Here is a 17899-nt window from a genome sequence, read left to right on the forward strand (position 1 = left end):
AAAAGCTAATGCTTGAATTCACTATAAACGAAACTGAAAGGAAGTCAGAGAAGGAAAAAGGAGGTCCACCAGTTATTGACCCTTAAGTACGTGATTACAACGGGAGTTTCGGTTTTTGAGTTATAAGAAAAAGCAACAAAAAAACGAAAGATATTTCAGGGTAAGTTGTTCTCCTGAACACACAAAAATCAATACAGGTGCCAAACAGAGTTCTGCAAGGTTTATTAACTCGGTTGTAAACGAAGACAAGATGAAGTGTGCAGTTACCGGTTTTGTGTGCGTTGTTTGTTCTTTGGTATATGTTATTCCTGGTTATTAAGTGCAAACCTGCACAAATGGATATGTGTGTTCCTCTCACCACGGGTATCGAAACCAGATTTCTAGCAGTATAAGTCCGATGACTTACCAGTGTGCTACTGAAGGGTTTGTGTGTTATTCGACCTCGACTGTTTATTTATTTCTTCGTAATCGCGAAGTTTTATAGTAGGCTATCTGCGAGTATCGAAATCCAATTTTTAGCACTATAAGTCTGAAGCTTACCACTGAGCCACTGGGGGTGCTAGAACTCAAACTTGCTATTATGTAACTAAAAAACAAAAGCGTGTTAAAACCAGCGAGTTAGAGGCCTCGGGTTCTTCAAGCAGTCATGGATGTGTGAAACGAAATTTAAATATGTTTAATGATACTAACTTAGTATACCAGCATACGCAACAGTGTAAACATATATTATCACTTTTAATACACCGATTATAATCTACATGTTTGGAAAATTGAAACGTTTTTAAGGGTTTAAAACCGAATAAAATATGTGGCAAGAACGAAATGAAACAAGTCGATGACAAATTATGAAATGTTTTACCGTAACGTTATAGGTTCTCCTGTCAATAGGCTTACTTACGTTGTCAGATCACAAATAAATGTAACGATAAACATATTTCCTATGATTGTACATTTATAGGTTTTCCATTTGAAGAATGACCGATGCATTTTTATAAGCAGAGAAATTATACTGATTAGTTGAGAACAAAGACATACTGGACTATCTGCTGTGCACATTGCGGGGAACCGAGCCCCTAATTTTAGCGTTGTAAGTTCGTAAGCCTACCAGTGTTTCAGCGGGGAAAAATTTGTATTGAAATTAAATTCAGGAAAACATGAAGAGAGTTAGTGGTATAAGTGGAGTAATAAACCTATAAATTAACTGGTATAAAACCTTGGAACCACAATAAATGCAACTCGAACCAGCAGAAGGTATTTCGTGGTAAATCATTTGTGTTGTGAAAAGCAAGAGTTGTATTCGTTATTAGGCACACCTGAAAGAAAAACACAGCGAATATAACCACGTATATCCACCTGCAAAATGCACGATCACAATAATGAGTAATAGTAAATTATATAGAGGAAGTTCATAGGGTTACTTCATTTCGAAGGATTTGTTAGGATTTGTCGTGGTTCGTTTTATTTAATTTTCAAAACATCTTTGGAAATAAAAAGAGAGAAAAATATGTTGGTGTTTCTTGTACAAACTCGTGGTTTTCAGTTTTTTACAAAAGAATTGTTAACTTCATTTTACCAATTGTTTCTACTCATGATTGGGTACATTTTATTTAATACCTGTTTTAATGCTTGTTAATTGTTCACATCAAATGGTTAATTCTACCGGTTAAAGTTAGTAATTTTGTTTTTATCACAATAGAAAAAATTAAAACGAAAATTCAATCATACATTATAGAAGGTTTTGATCCCCCCAAACCCATATCATAATTTAAGACGTTCTTTTAATGAACCAGTGATTACCCATTAGGTGTTATAAGTGCTATCATTTTTATGTGTTGTTATATATAAAATAACACAATAAGCTGTCTATGTCCCTCGAGAGTATTGAAACTAGATTACCATCCAACCACCAGGGTTAAAAATGTTTCACTAAATATTCAAAACGTATTTTTTGGACAATATGCCACTGCAGTCTACATATTTCAAGGGTTTATCACAGTAATGAAGGAGTTTCGATACCTGTGAAAAAGAACAGTACATTGTGTAACTTCGTGTTGAACAAATAGATAAACAGTAATGAAAACTAATTGTAGAAGTCTATGTATCAAAAGTTGATATTTCTATATATTCCAGTTATACGACTGTACGACGAAAAGCTAGAATATTGGTAGAAAATTAAATATCACGATGATATTTTCTGGAAGATTCCGTAAAGAAGATTTTGTCAAATTTATTCACTGACAGAAAACAACAATTTGATAAAATCATGCATGATTTGTAAGAACAGTAAAAACAAGACGCAAAATCGTGTACCCCTGTTTTATCACAAACTTAGTAATTTCATAAATAAGAAATGGGTACATCTTCAGAGCGAAACCTTTGTCTTAAACTGCTACTGTAAAAACTTCGTCAGTGCCAATTATTTTCTTCCAGTGCATTTAGTTTAACTGCTGCCAACTAAAGATCATGTTTAGGGTCAGATAAAAATAGCCTAAGAAAGTAAAAAAGTACTATTTTTCCTTCTTTCATTACTTATCATTGTTCAAGTAGTTTAATTTAATAATGATTACTGATGTACAAAATGTTTATACCAGAAATTATGACAGACTGAACTACTGTATATCTCTTGGAAAACAGCCCACAATAACAGATATATATATATATATATACATACATGATTTTATATATAATTCAGAACACATCTTGTATATAGACAAATTTTATTTGGTGAGGAGGGTGCATATATCACAAGTGTATTAATTTTCATTGATTATAAGAGAGATTAAAGTGACTTTCTTTTCGATTTTAATCGGTTTATCTGCATAAAATGTACTAAGTAACGTAATGGTAATGACAATAGCTTTCATATGTAGCTATAAACATTGGCCTAGAGATTTGAATAAATCGTTAGAGTAATAGAATTTTCTGATAAAGTTGTTGTGTAACTCCAGAAACACCAGAAAATCATTTTCGTACACTGTTCAAATGAAAGAACACGAGTGGTACACAATGTATTTCAGGATGTTAAAGCATCATCTACATAAAGGTTTAAGAACTAGAACTAAATATGAGATTTCACTGTTACCTTTTTTCTTTGGTTTGGTTGTTGGTGATCAACTGACAGTCTGCGGGATTGAACTCTATCACATAACAAATTCACTCTTTAAATAATAATGTGATGGTCCGATCTCATTATTCGTCGGTAAAGAGTAGACGAAGGGTTGGCGGTGAGTGATGTTGAGTAGCTGCCTTCCCTTTAGTCTATTATTTTAAAATTAACTACGGCTGACGCAGATATCCATCGGGTAGATTTGCACGAAATTTAAAAAATACACAAACAATCTATAATCGTAACGCAAAGTGGAAGTCTGATATAAGTTAATCAAATTTGTAGAGAACATGGTTTAATAATCGACGTCTATTTTCTGTTATAATTATTTTGTCAAAAATACTTCAAATTTCAGAAGGCAGTACTCTAAGTATACAGTTGTAGTTGTTTGTTATTAAGCAAAAAGCTACGCAAAGGTCAGCGGTAAGTCTACGGATTTACAACGCTAAAATCAGGGGTTCGATTCCCCTCGGTGGACTCAGCAGATAGCCCGATACGGCTTTGCTAAAACAAAATACACACACATACACAAAGGGTTACCTTTGCTCTGCTAACAATGGGTATAGAAACCCGGTTTCTAGCAGTATAAGTCTCCAGACATATCGCTGTGTCACTGGGACATACAAATACAAAACAACTAATTTCTACCCTAATCTCATGGGTACACGGTATGACCAGGTAGTTAGTGCGCTTGACTCGTAATCTAAGGGTCGCGGGTTCGAATGCCCGTCCCCGTCACACCAAACATGCTCGCCCTTTCAGCCTCTACGCGTTATAATGTTATGGTCAATCCCACTATTCGTTGATAAAGAGTAGCCCAAGAGTTGACGGTGGGTGGTGATGACTAGCTGCTTTTCCTCTAGCCTTACACTGCTAAATTATGGACGGCTAGCACAGATAGCCCTTGTGTAGCTTCGCGTGAAATTTGAAACCAAACCTAATGTCATGTAGAATGCTCAAATGTTTGCCATTTTCACTCTGACATATTACTATATGTGTGTGTGTGTTTCAATACTTCAAACGTTCTTATACATACAATAACATTGTTAGTGAATTTTCTAACGCTACATAGGTTATCATACCTATGAAAACATTATGAGTGAATGTCTTAAGGTCACAAAGGCTATTACACATTGAAAGAAATGCAGTGAACGTTCTAATGCATTTTCAATAAAGATTCTACAGGGCTACAAAGGGTAACAATTTAATATTATTATTTGTAGCCAATCTCTTCTGTTTCACGATATATCAGAATTTATTTTTTGTAGCCAATCTTTTCTGTTTTAAGATATATCAGTCTTGTTTGTAACCATTGTCTACTGTTTTAAGATACTTTAGAATCTACAGATGTCTTTCTTGGAATGCAAGACATGTTTGATTCATGTGTTTCAAGGCTTTTGCTTGTTGAAAGAAAGAAATGTTGACAGTACATGCTCTGTAAAGTTCTAATTATCTATAATTAAGTAATTGTTAGAGGGTGATAAATTAATTTCTCTGTTAGAACTTACTGCTTAATTCAGCGCCGCATACCAAGAAATCCATAAGATCTGTTTTTGATAAAATTTATAAATATGAAATTAAATGGTTTATACATATATATAAACACCAGAAGAATAACCTACTTCCTGGGTCGAATGTTTCTAGTTAAACGAAAAACTAAACAAATATAAAGAGAACACCAGGGCTAAAATGCACCAAAACACTGCCATTTATACATTCTGTAGTTTACAAACTAAGAATATGCAACTAAAGCTAATTTGCAGTTTATTCTTTATTAATACACTCTGAGGAACTAGTCTGTAATGAAGGTTTATGCAAGTATAGTTAATTTGTTATTATTTCTCTGTATTTACAATAATTGATAAAAAAAATTGTGATAATGTATTCAAACAGGTTAAAGGATAATATCATTCCTAGACTGACGTTATAACACATAGAATACCCTGTATATAATATACACTTCTTTAAAAGACATGATATGGTTCGCACATGGTTTATTTACTCTTGTGTCTGGGTGCTAAGACAACAACACAAGGTTTGTACATTCCTCCCACTGGTTGATTAAACAAAATGTGTATATACTCCTGCCACTGGTTATTTAGACGATAACAAAATGTGTATATACTCTGGTTATTTAGAGAACAACATAAGATTTGTACGCTCCTGTTACCGGTTAGTTAGACAACACAGTCTTTTATACTTCTACCACTGGTTATTTCGACGACAACACAAGGTTTGCATTTTCCTGCCACTGGTTGCTTAAACAGTAACACATACTGATTGCATTGGCTACTTAGATAATGCAACGCTTGTATACTCTTGCCACTGGTTATTTAGAGAACAGCACAAGGTTTGTATACTCCTGCCATTGGTTGCTCAGATGGTGCAGTGTTTGTATATTCCTACCACTGGTTATTTAGACGACAACAAATTGTGTGTATACTCCTGCCACTGTTTATTTAGACGACAACAAAATGTGTGTATACTCCTGCCACTCTTTATTTAGACGACAACAAAATGTGTGTATACTCCTGCCACTCTTTATTTAGACGACAACAAAATGTGTGTATACTCCTGTCACTGTTTATTTAGACGACAACATAAAGGTTTTATACTTCTACCACTGGTTATTTAGACAATACAAATATTTTATACTTCTACGACTGGTTATTTAGACAACACAAAGTTTATATACTCCTGCCATAGTTAAAAAACAAAGTCTTTTATAATTCTACCAATGGTTATTTAGCCGACATAAAATTTGTACTCTGGTTACTTAGACAACACAAGGTTTATATATTGCTACTACTGGTTATTTAGACGACGGCCCGGCATGGCCAAGCGTGTTAAGGCGTGCGACTCGTAATCTGAGGGTCGTGGGTTCGCATCCCCGTCGCGCCAAACATGCACGTCCTTTCAGCCGTAGGGGCGTTATAATGTGACGGTCAATCCCACTATTCGTTCGTAAAGAGTAGCCCAAGAGTTGGCGGTGGGTGGTGATGACTAGCTGCCTTCCCTCTTACACTGCTAAATTAGGGACGGCTAGCACAGATAGCCCTCTAGTAGCTTTGTGCGAAATTCAAAAACAAACAAACAAACAAACAAACATTTAGGCGACATAAAATTTGTACTGTTACCACTGGTTACTTAGAAGACAACATAAAGTTTGTATATTTCAGCCACTAGTTACACAAACGCTATGAATATCCGAATTGAATGTAGAATATAGGGCTGTGCTATGAATATGTGCATTAAACATTACATAGTAACGTCTTAAACTTATAAAGCAGCCATTCGTATAATCGTCGAATTGTCTTAGTGGTTTGAATGATGCTGTGTTGTCCAAGAGTTCGTGGTTCGCACTCCTTTGTCGCTAAAACGCACTCTGCAGTTTGGAAGCGTGGGCACACTATAGGAGTGATGGTGAAATCTCACAGTTCGATAAGACAAAAATATTTGGCGGTGCGTGCTATTGACTCTTTGACTCCCCTCTAATATACTAGTTCATAGTTATCCAATTTTGTAATTGCTAAAAAGCAAACAGTTAATATGATAAATGAAATAATAGGCTAGTTATATGTAACTTTCCAACCAGAAAAAGCTTACTTATAACGAAACTGGATATCCCTTCTGAAACATGAACGAACATAAACTCTTGAAATATCTTATTTATTAAGAGGTAATTTAAACTGAAATTTTAGAGGCATTTTCAAACGATACCACCTATTTTACCTGAAAATATTTAATAATAATGTAAGAAAAATATAACAAAACAACAAAACCTATAACGAGTGCGCTTTCTAAAAGTCGACCCAAAAGTCTTGAGGATAATGTTTTGTATCCATTAATACTTAACATTTTAATATATCTTTGACCTTAAGATGGTTACATTTTGGTCCAGCGCCTTATAATAATTAGTTAAAAAGGTAATAATTAAAGAGTTTTTATTCTTCTACACATCACAATATTTATTTAAAAAGTCAAGAAAAGCACAAATAAACAATGTTGATCACGTGTACCTTCCGTAATGAGAAGTTTAATTGTCCCACGATGTTTGATCATTTGATGTATTATAAATTTACAAATACAAACACTGTCTTGTTGGTTTCTTCACGTCTCCTTTTAACTCATTTAAAATATTACTTGAAGTGTTTTATACATGTTAAAATGAACACGAAGTATTACACGTAATCTCTTATTTCAATAAATCACATCATTTATAAATAAGAGAAATCAAGCTTATTGGAATATGTGACTGAATAATCATTCAACTATCAGCAAATACACGGTAGCATCTGGCTGTTTGTCACATGTAGCATCACACAATACTGTGAAACAATTGTTAAAACGTACATTCAACTATCAGCAAATACACGGTAGCAGCTGGCTGTTTGTCACATGTAGCATCACACAATACTGTGAAACAATTGTTAAAACATACATTCAACTATCAGCAAATACGCGGTAACAGCTGGTTATTTGTTATCTGTAGCAACACACAATACTGTGAAACAATTGTTAAAACGTACATTCAGATATTTATTACGTACACGATAATAACTGATTGTTTTGCTACTTGTAACGACAAATAATAACTTGAAATACGTATAACACTGTTGTCAAAAATTGAATAGTATAGTTTGTACCGTACATTCCATTGAGATAAAAAGAAATTCAAGTCCATCATCAACTTCAGAATCATTCTAGACTACCCAACACCTTAATAACTAGTTTTGTGTTTCTCTGAAATTCCCGATAAGCGAAGTGTGTAATATTGCAGTTCATTTCTATCTTCATAGCCCCAATTCACATCTCCAGTACAGTTTTCTCCCGTTAGAACTTACAATAATTAAAACCAATTTAATTTTCAATAACACAAACGTACTTAAAATAGATTACTTAAGCTTGAGTAATCTTGTGTTACTTGTTCACATCTCGAAACACAAGCCATGAAATCTGTATTTCAACCCACCCACTCCAAATATTCTCATGGCACTTTTCATTTTTTGAACACACAAACTTCAACTCAAAAAACATAGCACACATATTAAAAACAATCTAATTTTAAAGAAAGAACCAAACGCAATAAACAGTCGTAATGGAACAAAACAGTTACATTTTAAACCAACAGCTGGGTACCGAGATATTTTTTACTAAGCTGGTAAGCAAACTCCAGTCGTGTGATCTCTTTGATGCTTGCTATATATATATATTCCTATGTCTAGCTAAACTACTTTTACCTGAGGACGACAAAACCTTGTCGAAATGTTATACAGTTGTAAAACTTGTAATAAACTCTTTGTTACTCATTCAACACATTTACAAACTTAATTTTAAAAAATTATCAAAGGATACCGTTCCTTTATGAATGTGTTATGTGGTATTATCTTGTGTTTATAATTTAACATTTAAACCTGAGTCACTGGATAAAAATACAAAAGGAGGTAACTGAAGAAAACAACAAACTATTGCTAGCGTTATTTAAACTTCATAATGAGGTTGATCCATGTTCTAGTACTGTGTGACCTTGGAAATACACCATCATAGTCGACTGGGCACATTCTGACCGCCATGTTTACACTTTCCACTATAACAAACTTTTATGGAGATTATAGCGAGTTCATTCTTAAACCATGTACCTTGAAAAATCTCTCACAAATGGTCCACTGTTATGAGAACGTCGGCTTCCTGCACCACATTTAATAAAATAAAGTAAATAAAAGGCACAAAAATACATTGGAATTTATCAAGGAAGTTGATAGGTTTGTAGTGGAATGTGATTCCAGTTTCTTCAATCATCTTTCTCTTGGAAACAGTCGTTAAATTACTGGTGTAGCTGGAAATAATGCCATCTCATATGCCTAGCTCCATCGCATCGTTGGTAATCATAGCTTTATATATTTTACAGCTGAAAGCATTTATTTGGATTGGATTGGAAAATAGTTTTGGAGTTCTTTGCTTCTATAGGGATTACTGAAGGCTTCCCGCCATTTTAAATTTTGGTTCATTTCGCTTCATCCCATCTAGCTGCATAAATATGTGTTTATTTATATATAAATATATATGAACATAAATATATGTTTTTATATATAAATATATATGAACATAAATATATGTTTTTTTATAGAGCCGTTATATAACCTTCTAGATATAATTCAGCTTTTGCAGCTTTGTACTATTGAATGTCTAGGATCTCTTTATGAATAAAGTATATAAGGATTATACACGCCACCTCTGGCTTCATAATTGAAACTTCCTGTGCCATGCCACTGTGTTATTGTTTGTTTGTTTAAAGTACAAAACTACACAACAAGCAATCTATGCTCTGCACACCATGAGCAACAAAACCCGGTTTCTAACCCTGTATGTCAGGTAATATTCCGCTGTGCCACTGGGGAAGGGTCATTATATTAGAAAATACAAATTCTTTTTACATATTAGTCCAGCAAAAGGCCAGATCGTTATGATATATCATATCCGTTTTTCACAACCACTTATGTTGCAGTTGGTGCAGTTAGACAATACCAGTTTTGGAAGCAATTTAAGTTATGGAAGCAATAAAATTGATCTTTTATTATCATATTACTTTATTAAAATTTAATCGGATTCATTTAAATTAAAATGAGGAAAAATACGTAATGTATATAAATATAATAGTGCTATCTGTTGTACGTACAAATAATTATTTCGCAGGGTGTGGATGGGGGGTCTTCGCCAAATTTGCCATGGAGGTTCATTACATCCATGCGGGGTTACATACAAGTTTTTCTTTCACATTTTGTGTTTTGCACTTTTTATATGCGTTTTTTGTAGAATTACATATAAGGGAAGCAACTTTTCATGTCCTAAGATAATCTTCCATTAACTATGAACATAATAACTTCCGGCCAGAGATATGTTTGAGTAATTGTCAAACAATTAGCCAGTAATCGGATACATTGAAATTAATATTATTTGAAAAATAAAATTTTGAAAACATTTATTAACTTTTAAAATTTAAATAAGAGATGTTCTTATTCTAAGTATCGCTTTCATGCTCCAGTACCTACAAAGTTTCGCTTAGCTTGCGTGTGTGACACTTTAATTTAGGATATTGTATGCCATTGTTATGGCGTGAACATATTTTGTAAGCTGGTAAGCCTTTATTGTAATAATTATATTTGTCACAAGAGAAACGTATTAGGATATTAAGCCTAATGCTCTCGTCTTAGACTCATTTGGGTTAGCGATAAGTTAAGGATTTAACATTATTTGTTTGTTTTGAAATTTCGCGCAAAGTTACAGAAAGGACTATCTGCGCTAGCCGTCCCTAATTTAGCAGTGTAAGACTAGAGGGAAGGCAGCTAATCACCACCACCCACCGCCAACTCTTGGGTTACTCTTTTACCAACGAATAGTGGGATTGACCGTCACATTATAACGCCCCACGGCTGAAAGGGCGAGGATGTTTGGTGCGATGGGAATTCGAACACGCGACCCTCAGATTATGAGTCGAACGCTTTAACCAACCTGGCCACTCCTGGCCATAAGGATTTAACAATGCTAAAATCCAGGGTTTGATTCCCCGCAATGGATGCAGCAGATAGTCCAATGCTACTTTTCTCTAAAACAAACAAAATTTTGCCTTATGACAAAAAATAGATAATATAATTGTTTGCGAGCGAATGTTAGTAGTCCTAGGGACAATTAGAGTATGGTGTGTTACCAGTAACCAGATCAAGATGTCGAATATTGGTTAATATAATATGACATCATTTTAGATTATGAGACATCTACATTAACAAGCATTTAGTTGGCCTTTTCTGCAAAGATGTTTTTAATATGCCTTTACGAGAAGACAATCGTCATTGTGTCTTTTCCAACAGAAGTTGACTTTTTGACAAACAACAATATACTCTAATGTTATACTTTACAGACAGAATAAGAGTTTGAGGAATTTATATGGTAAATTTTTCAAGTGAAATAATGGTTAACCAACCACTTGTTTTATTTTCAACGATTGTTATTTCTTAGTGCACAATTTTATGTCGTATTTGTACTTTGTAATTTTCCAAGGTTATGAAGGGAGTGTTAGTTATCTGAGAAGAAAATTACATAAAACATTCTACTAGGTGGATTTTAATAAAGATGGAGTATGTATTTATTATTGAGAGGAGGGAGTAGCATATGCATTGTAAATATACTATGTATATTGTAATGAGGGTAAAACTATATGTATTGTAAGGATGGTAGAGTATTACGGATCTTGTAATGATGATAAAACTGTATGTGTTGCAAAGATGATGGAGTAGATGGTTTGTTTGTTTGTTTGTTTTTAATGTCGCACAAAGCTACTCGAGGGCTATCGGTGCTAGCCGTCTCTAATTTAGCAGTGTAAGACTAGAGGGAAGGCAGCTAGTCATCACCGCCCACCGCCAACTCTTGGGCTACTCTTTTACCAACGAATAGTGGGATTGACCGTCACATTATAACGCCCCCACGGCTGAAAGGGCGAGCATGTTTGGCGCGACGGAGATGCAAACCCGCGACCCTCAGATTACGAGTCGCACTCCTTAACACGCTTGGCCATGGCGGGCCCGGAGTAGATGGAGAATTACGGATCTTGTAATGAGGATAAAAACTGTATGTATCATAAAGATGGTGGAGTAAATGAAGTATCATGTATATCGTAATGAGGAAAGAATACTACGTGTATTGAAAAGGGGATAGAATACTTTGTGTTTAAACATTAAGATCTTAATTGACACAAATAGATGACTTGAAATATAATTTTCGCTCCACTCGCAATCTGAGAATCGTGGGTTCAATACCCTCTCTCATGCTCGTCCTTTCAGTCATGGAAAAGTTTTAATGTCTTGGTCATTCCCACTGGTTTTTTGTATAAAAATACCCTAAGTGCTCGCGGTGGATGACTAGTTTTCTCCCCTCTAGTCTTTTATTGTTAAATTAGGGACGGCTAGCGCAGGTATCCCTCGTGAAATTCATAAACAACCAAATATAATTTTTACGTTTCTACTTGTTCCCCGCTGGTACATCGGTAAGTCTACAGATTTAAAACTCTAAAATCAGTGGTTTGATTTTCCTTGACTCAGCAGATAGCCCGATGTGGCTTTGCTATACGAAAACACACACGCACGTTTCTATTTAAATACGATGAGAGCTACTCAGTGTACTATGTGTAATTCAGCTAAACTTTCAACGTGAAAAACGGGCAAATGTTACTTCGTAACTAAGTAGAAAGTTATCTTTAGTCTAATTCTTTTCTAAACATATTCAATAGTTAGTGCATTGTTTCATTTACAATAAAAGTAAAATTAGAACGTTTCTTGTGCTTGGTTTTCTGACTCATTATATGATTTTGGTTTGTTACCTTACATTCCGGGGTTATTACTAAACTGAGGGCTTACTCGGAATTGTCTGTAATTCAGGTCTACTAACTCACTAAATTAACTTTGTTTGTCACCATACATTTATTGTTAAAGCTAGGGTTTGCTTGTGTCTGTCACAAACATGAGTTGACAAAGAATAAAGTTTATCGGTATTCCTTGTTCGTGATGTACAAAAGAAGTTTGACGGAACTCCTGGTTCTCTCGTATAAAGTGAATTAGTTCATGGTATTTAAATATTCATTTAGAAGTTAGCATTAGGTCGGTAGCAGAGAGAACTGTTTGGAAAGTTTCTGTAGATATTTGTGTTTGAATTACATACCTTTTCAAGTCGCACTAAAGAGTTTAATTATTCATGGAATTTTTAAACATTTCCAAGGCCTAATTAAAGTTAAAGCAACTCATTAAAAGTATCCTATTTATTCCATTTCATATGATAACTTTATCCAAAAAATTCAAATGGCAAGTTTATTCTTATAGATCTCTATTTTAAAGACATATTTACATTTGTATCTCGGCACGTTTTCTCTGAAAACACTTTAAAAACGAAAAAACAAAACAAAAAACGCGCAAATGTATGAAATGAAAATATCTATACATTGCAAAAAAATTACCTGACAAAAATAAACATTTTATCCTTATTTCACGATGTAGAAAGTAGAGCATTTTCCCCCTTCTAATCGTCAGAATACTTTCCTGACGTTGAACGTTTGTCTTGAAGTCTCCATAATTCTATTTATTTAGTTTTCTTTTTAGTTACACAATGCAGCAAACTGTTTGTTTGTTGAAAGTTAAGCACAAAGTTATACAAAGGGCTATCTGTGCTCTGCCCACCACGAGTATCGAAACCAGGAATCTAGCAGTAGAAGTCTGTAAACATATCGCTGTGCCACTAGGGTTCGGCAACCTGCGTCCCTGGAGCCGGCTGAGGCTCTTTAACTTTCTCTCTGTCCAGTTAATTAAATATGGATTAGATACATCTGGGCTTCCAGTATCTCGTGTTGTTGTCAAATGTGAAATAAAATGACACTTCTTGTTATTTGTATTGCTAATCCCTAGGTCAGTGTAAGTCGGGGGGTCAAACCTCCAAATATAAAGTTGAACATCTTTGTGAGTCTGTTTTTCATTGTTATGGCGCTTAACTCGCAATGTGAATCCCGATCACACCAAACATGCTTGTTCTTTCAGCAGTGGAGGCGTTATAATGTGACGGTCAATCCTACTATTCGTTGGTAAAAGAGTAGGAAAGAGTTGGCGGTGGGTGGTGATTACTACCTGCTCCCCTTCTAGTCTTTCACTCTTAAATTAGCTTTGCTAGTGTAGCTTTGTGCAAAATTCAAAACAAGCCAAACCTGTATGTTTTTTGTATAAAATGTTTTTTTGCTATTCTAAGAAACTATACGAATTTTGACGTACATGTGGGTACATTAATTGTTTTAATGTTTTCTTTAATTAAAATGATAAGTAATTTCTAGAACACATAACAGGATTTTAATGCGTATCCGTGTTAAAACATTTCATCACTTAACTCTTCTACATGACTGCTGTGGCCCGGCATGGCCAGGTGGTTAAGGCACTCGACTCGAAATCTGAGGGTCAGGGGTTCGAATCCCCGTCACACAAAACATGCTCGCCCTTTCATCCATGGAGGCGTTAATCTGTGACAGTCAATCCCACTATTCGTTGGTAAAAGAGTCAGCCCAAGAGTAGGTGGTGGGTGGTGTTGACTAGTTGCCTTCCTTATTGTGAGTGAGATAGTCTATCATTGCTAAAATAGGAACGACTAGCGCTTATTGTTCTCGTGTAGCTTTGCGTGAATTTTAAACAAACCACTCTTTCATTTGTTTAAAAAAGAAAGAGCGAACAAGAAACCATATTTATTAAATGGTAGTGTGGTGACAAAAAATTTTAAAAGATGGCTTTTGAGACTAGAAATGAATCTTGAAGCATTCTATTTGAACGACATTGGTCTTTAGGGCAATTGATTGACTGATTGTTTGGATTTTGGAAGTAAGTATAAAGTTACACAATGGGCTATTTGTGCTCTGCCCACAACAAAAACCCAGGTTTTAGTAGTGTGATTCCGCAGTCATACCACTGTGCTATTGGGGGGCTAGCAATATCGAAATCGAATTCTTATCAGTTTGTGTTTAATTAAACTCATCATATTTCTTTTGCATTTAATTACATTATGATACACAAATATACATACTAACTACTGGTGATTTTAAAAATTGATAATTTCTACCTGATTTCATACTAATGAGATAGATATGGAAGTCAACTGGTGAACAGCACCCACCCACGACTCTTGGGCTACCCTAATAGAATAGTTGGATTTGGCCATCAACCTTATAATTTACCCACGCCCCTATAGTGCGGAGCGCAATCTTTTTGTGGCAATGAGACCAAACCACGTTCCTTCGGATACACAGCCCAGCACGCTAGCCACCAGGCCACTCACGGCCCCTAAATTAGAGATGGATATTTATATGTCTTGTGAAGTTTATAAAATAGCTACTTTTAGCCTATATACATATATTGTTTGCATCTTGTGTCATTCAAGCTGAAGAAAATATGAAATTCTTGGTCACTTTATTGAGTACAACTTGCTTTCTCTCCTAAGCCTCTTAAGAAACTGTTTCTGCTATACATACAAAGATAACTAAAACACAGGTTTTGATGGTAGTTGCTATAAAATATGTTAGTTGAGTAATGCAATAAAAATAACAAAAACATTCAGTCTAAAATACAAATACCGCACTTATAATATTTACAAACACTTAAGCTTCCTTTATATTAAAGGGTCATCATAAACAGACCCAAACTCTTGCAATACATGTGTGAATAGAAATAATACTGGATCAAAAATAGGTTATATATATGTATATATAGTTCTCTTTGTGCTGGAAGTTATTAAATATTAATTTTAGATATTCCACTAATATTTTCAATAATTCAAGATAAAAAACATACAGAGACAGAGAACAGGTATAATATAACACTTACATAAGTGTTTCGACGAGACATTTTAGTCACAAGAAATCAAACATTCGGTAACAGAAATTCCTAACTCCGGTTTTTCGGTACTCCAATTATATTCAAAGTATTCTGTGGACTTAGTGAACTGTTGGAAAGCAAGCTGTTGGACACCAGAAACTGTTATGATATTCAGCTCTTGGCGGAGTTACAGTGAACGGCATATTTTCGTATGGTGCCACAGATTATTACTTAAATAAAACGTATCAGGCCCAGCCGCACGTAGCGCTGTACACTAGTTTAACGTAGGCAGAAACAGAGTAGGATTTGGCAAGCGTTGGTTTGCTGAGATGGCGGATATATGCCCCTCCGTGCTTCCCGCTAATTTTAGAGCAAAAACTGTGATCTCTTTACGTCACACTGGTACACTCAAGTTGATGTAACGTTCAAACCTTCCATTTTGTAAGTTAACTTTTAATTACGATAAAAAATAAAGAAAACCACTGTTAAGTTTTCAATAAATAGTGGAAAGTCTTCTTCGAAATTACATTTTTTGTTGTATAATGTGACACATGTTAATCAGTATAACACCATTATAATCACAGCTAGGTCTGTTTAGGTCTATTTACCTTGGGACATAGGGAAACGAAGTGGAATTTTTATATAATAATAACTAAATCTCATGGAAGGAATAACTGAATGCAGTTATTTTATGAAGCAATACAATTAATTCCAAAATTTCCAGGATACCTTGCTCATCTTTTGCAGCTAATACATCACAATAATATTTTCTTCGAAGACGTTCGGCGAATCTCCGACGGATAACAACTGATAATACTCGTTCTACCCAGTGAATTGTTATCTCATTTCTCTAAACGGGCTACTTGATGCCATGTTTTTATTTTATTATTTCGGAACGACCAACAACATTTTGTTCTTTCGGTAATGAATGAAATCTTTGGAAGACTAAGTATGAAGTGTAGCGTGGTGCGTGACAGGTTGTTGCTTCAGTTATAGTCCAACACCAAAACTTACGTAGAATGCCATTCACTTTATCTACTAGTTCCAATAGACGGGCGCTCTTGTCATGGATGTCTCATAGAAAACCTCACACTCTCAATCCCAGCGCCTGCGCTGCATTAGATCTTAGCCGACCCAGAACAGATGAGCCCTATTTACTCAGAACTTACTCAAGTGATGCTTAAAATAGCTACAAGGAGAGTCATATGAAAGACTGTAAAGCAGGATAACTGGCTACATCTACACTGAAAATTATAACGTTCGTAGGAATAAATCTTCCGCGTTAATTATTACAAATTTACGGATTTTACAATTATAAATAATGTTGAATACAAATTATAAATAATGTTGAATACATTTAATCGCATTTCAAAATAAATTGCTACTCTTTCATGTTTAAAAACTGATTGGAATGTTATGTATTTTTCGCTGAGTAAGTAAATGCACGTAAAGTTACCACAAAAACACAGTAACTAGGTAACAAAGTAGAACTTTAGTATAAGGTGACTTGAGGCATAAAAACTCCAAGAGGTTTCCGATTTCCTTAATTAACTTTTTTAGATAAAGTAAACTTAAAAACTTTAAAAGCAATCCTAGATGTATTAAAACGTCTAATTTCAAAATATTCATGTATGTGTCTAATAACGGGAAGTCAACAGAAATGTCCTCCTTTAACAAAAGTTAATGTCGCATATTTTACTTTGCAGTTACGTAACCCAACCACTAAGGATGGCGTATTTAACTCTAAACTGGAGCTTGCGAGTGAAAAGACACAAATTATTAAAGTCACTTGTGAACACGATATTGTTGAAGAAAGCATTTTTGTTCGATTCAGTTACAAACATTAAGTGCAATAAGGCCTAAGATTTGTTTGTTGGCTTAAGTGAACGGGGATCGAATTCCGGATATTAGCGTTATAAGTTCGTAAACCCATTAGAGACAACGTGGTTAAATATCGAACGTCTTCAGTACGATTAAGATGTTGGTTTCTGAATAAAATTATGTATTTGTTTTTTGGCTTAAACCTGGATTATAGCGCCGTAAGTCTGTAACTTACCGCTTGTCCACTGAGGTAAAGATATAATCCTCTATTCCATATTAATATGAAGAGGACAACACTTTAATTGGATTTTAATTATCAATATAGGATATGTTATTCTCATTAATTTTAAAAATAAACCTTAAAACCGATATAATTAATATAAATTATGTTGATTTCTACCTCTGATGTTTGATGTACAGAATGTAATATAAACTAAAATACTCCAGTAAAAAAAAAACCCAACAGAAACATATTTTAATTGTGACTGTTTTTGCTGTGGATATTTGATGTAAATATATTTAACTGCTGCTGGTATCAGCCATGTTGAATAAGTTTAACTTACAATGCTGTCCTTTTACGTTAAGG

The 17899-nt window shown here is 34.5% G+C and overlaps 1 protein-coding gene across 1 annotated transcript in view; it reads right to left on the reverse strand.

The window, feature by feature from the left end:
• The window catches only part of LOC143225470 (uncharacterized), a 34875-nt gene extending 19102 nt beyond the window's left edge, over window positions 1-15773 (reverse strand). Inside the window, exon 1 of the mRNA XM_076454943.1 lies at window positions 15502-15773. Coding sequence (XP_076311058.1) covers window positions 15502-15522 — 21 coding nt within the window. The 5' untranslated portion in view covers window positions 15523-15773. The remainder of the gene's footprint in view (window positions 1-15501) is intronic.
• Between the last annotated feature and the right edge of the window lie 2126 nt (window positions 15774-17899).

The sequence above is a fragment of the Tachypleus tridentatus genome, chromosome 1 (assembly GCF_004210375.1).
Source record: "Tachypleus tridentatus isolate NWPU-2018 chromosome 1, ASM421037v1, whole genome shotgun sequence".
Taxonomy (NCBI): Eukaryota; Metazoa; Arthropoda; class Merostomata; order Xiphosura; family Limulidae; genus Tachypleus; species Tachypleus tridentatus.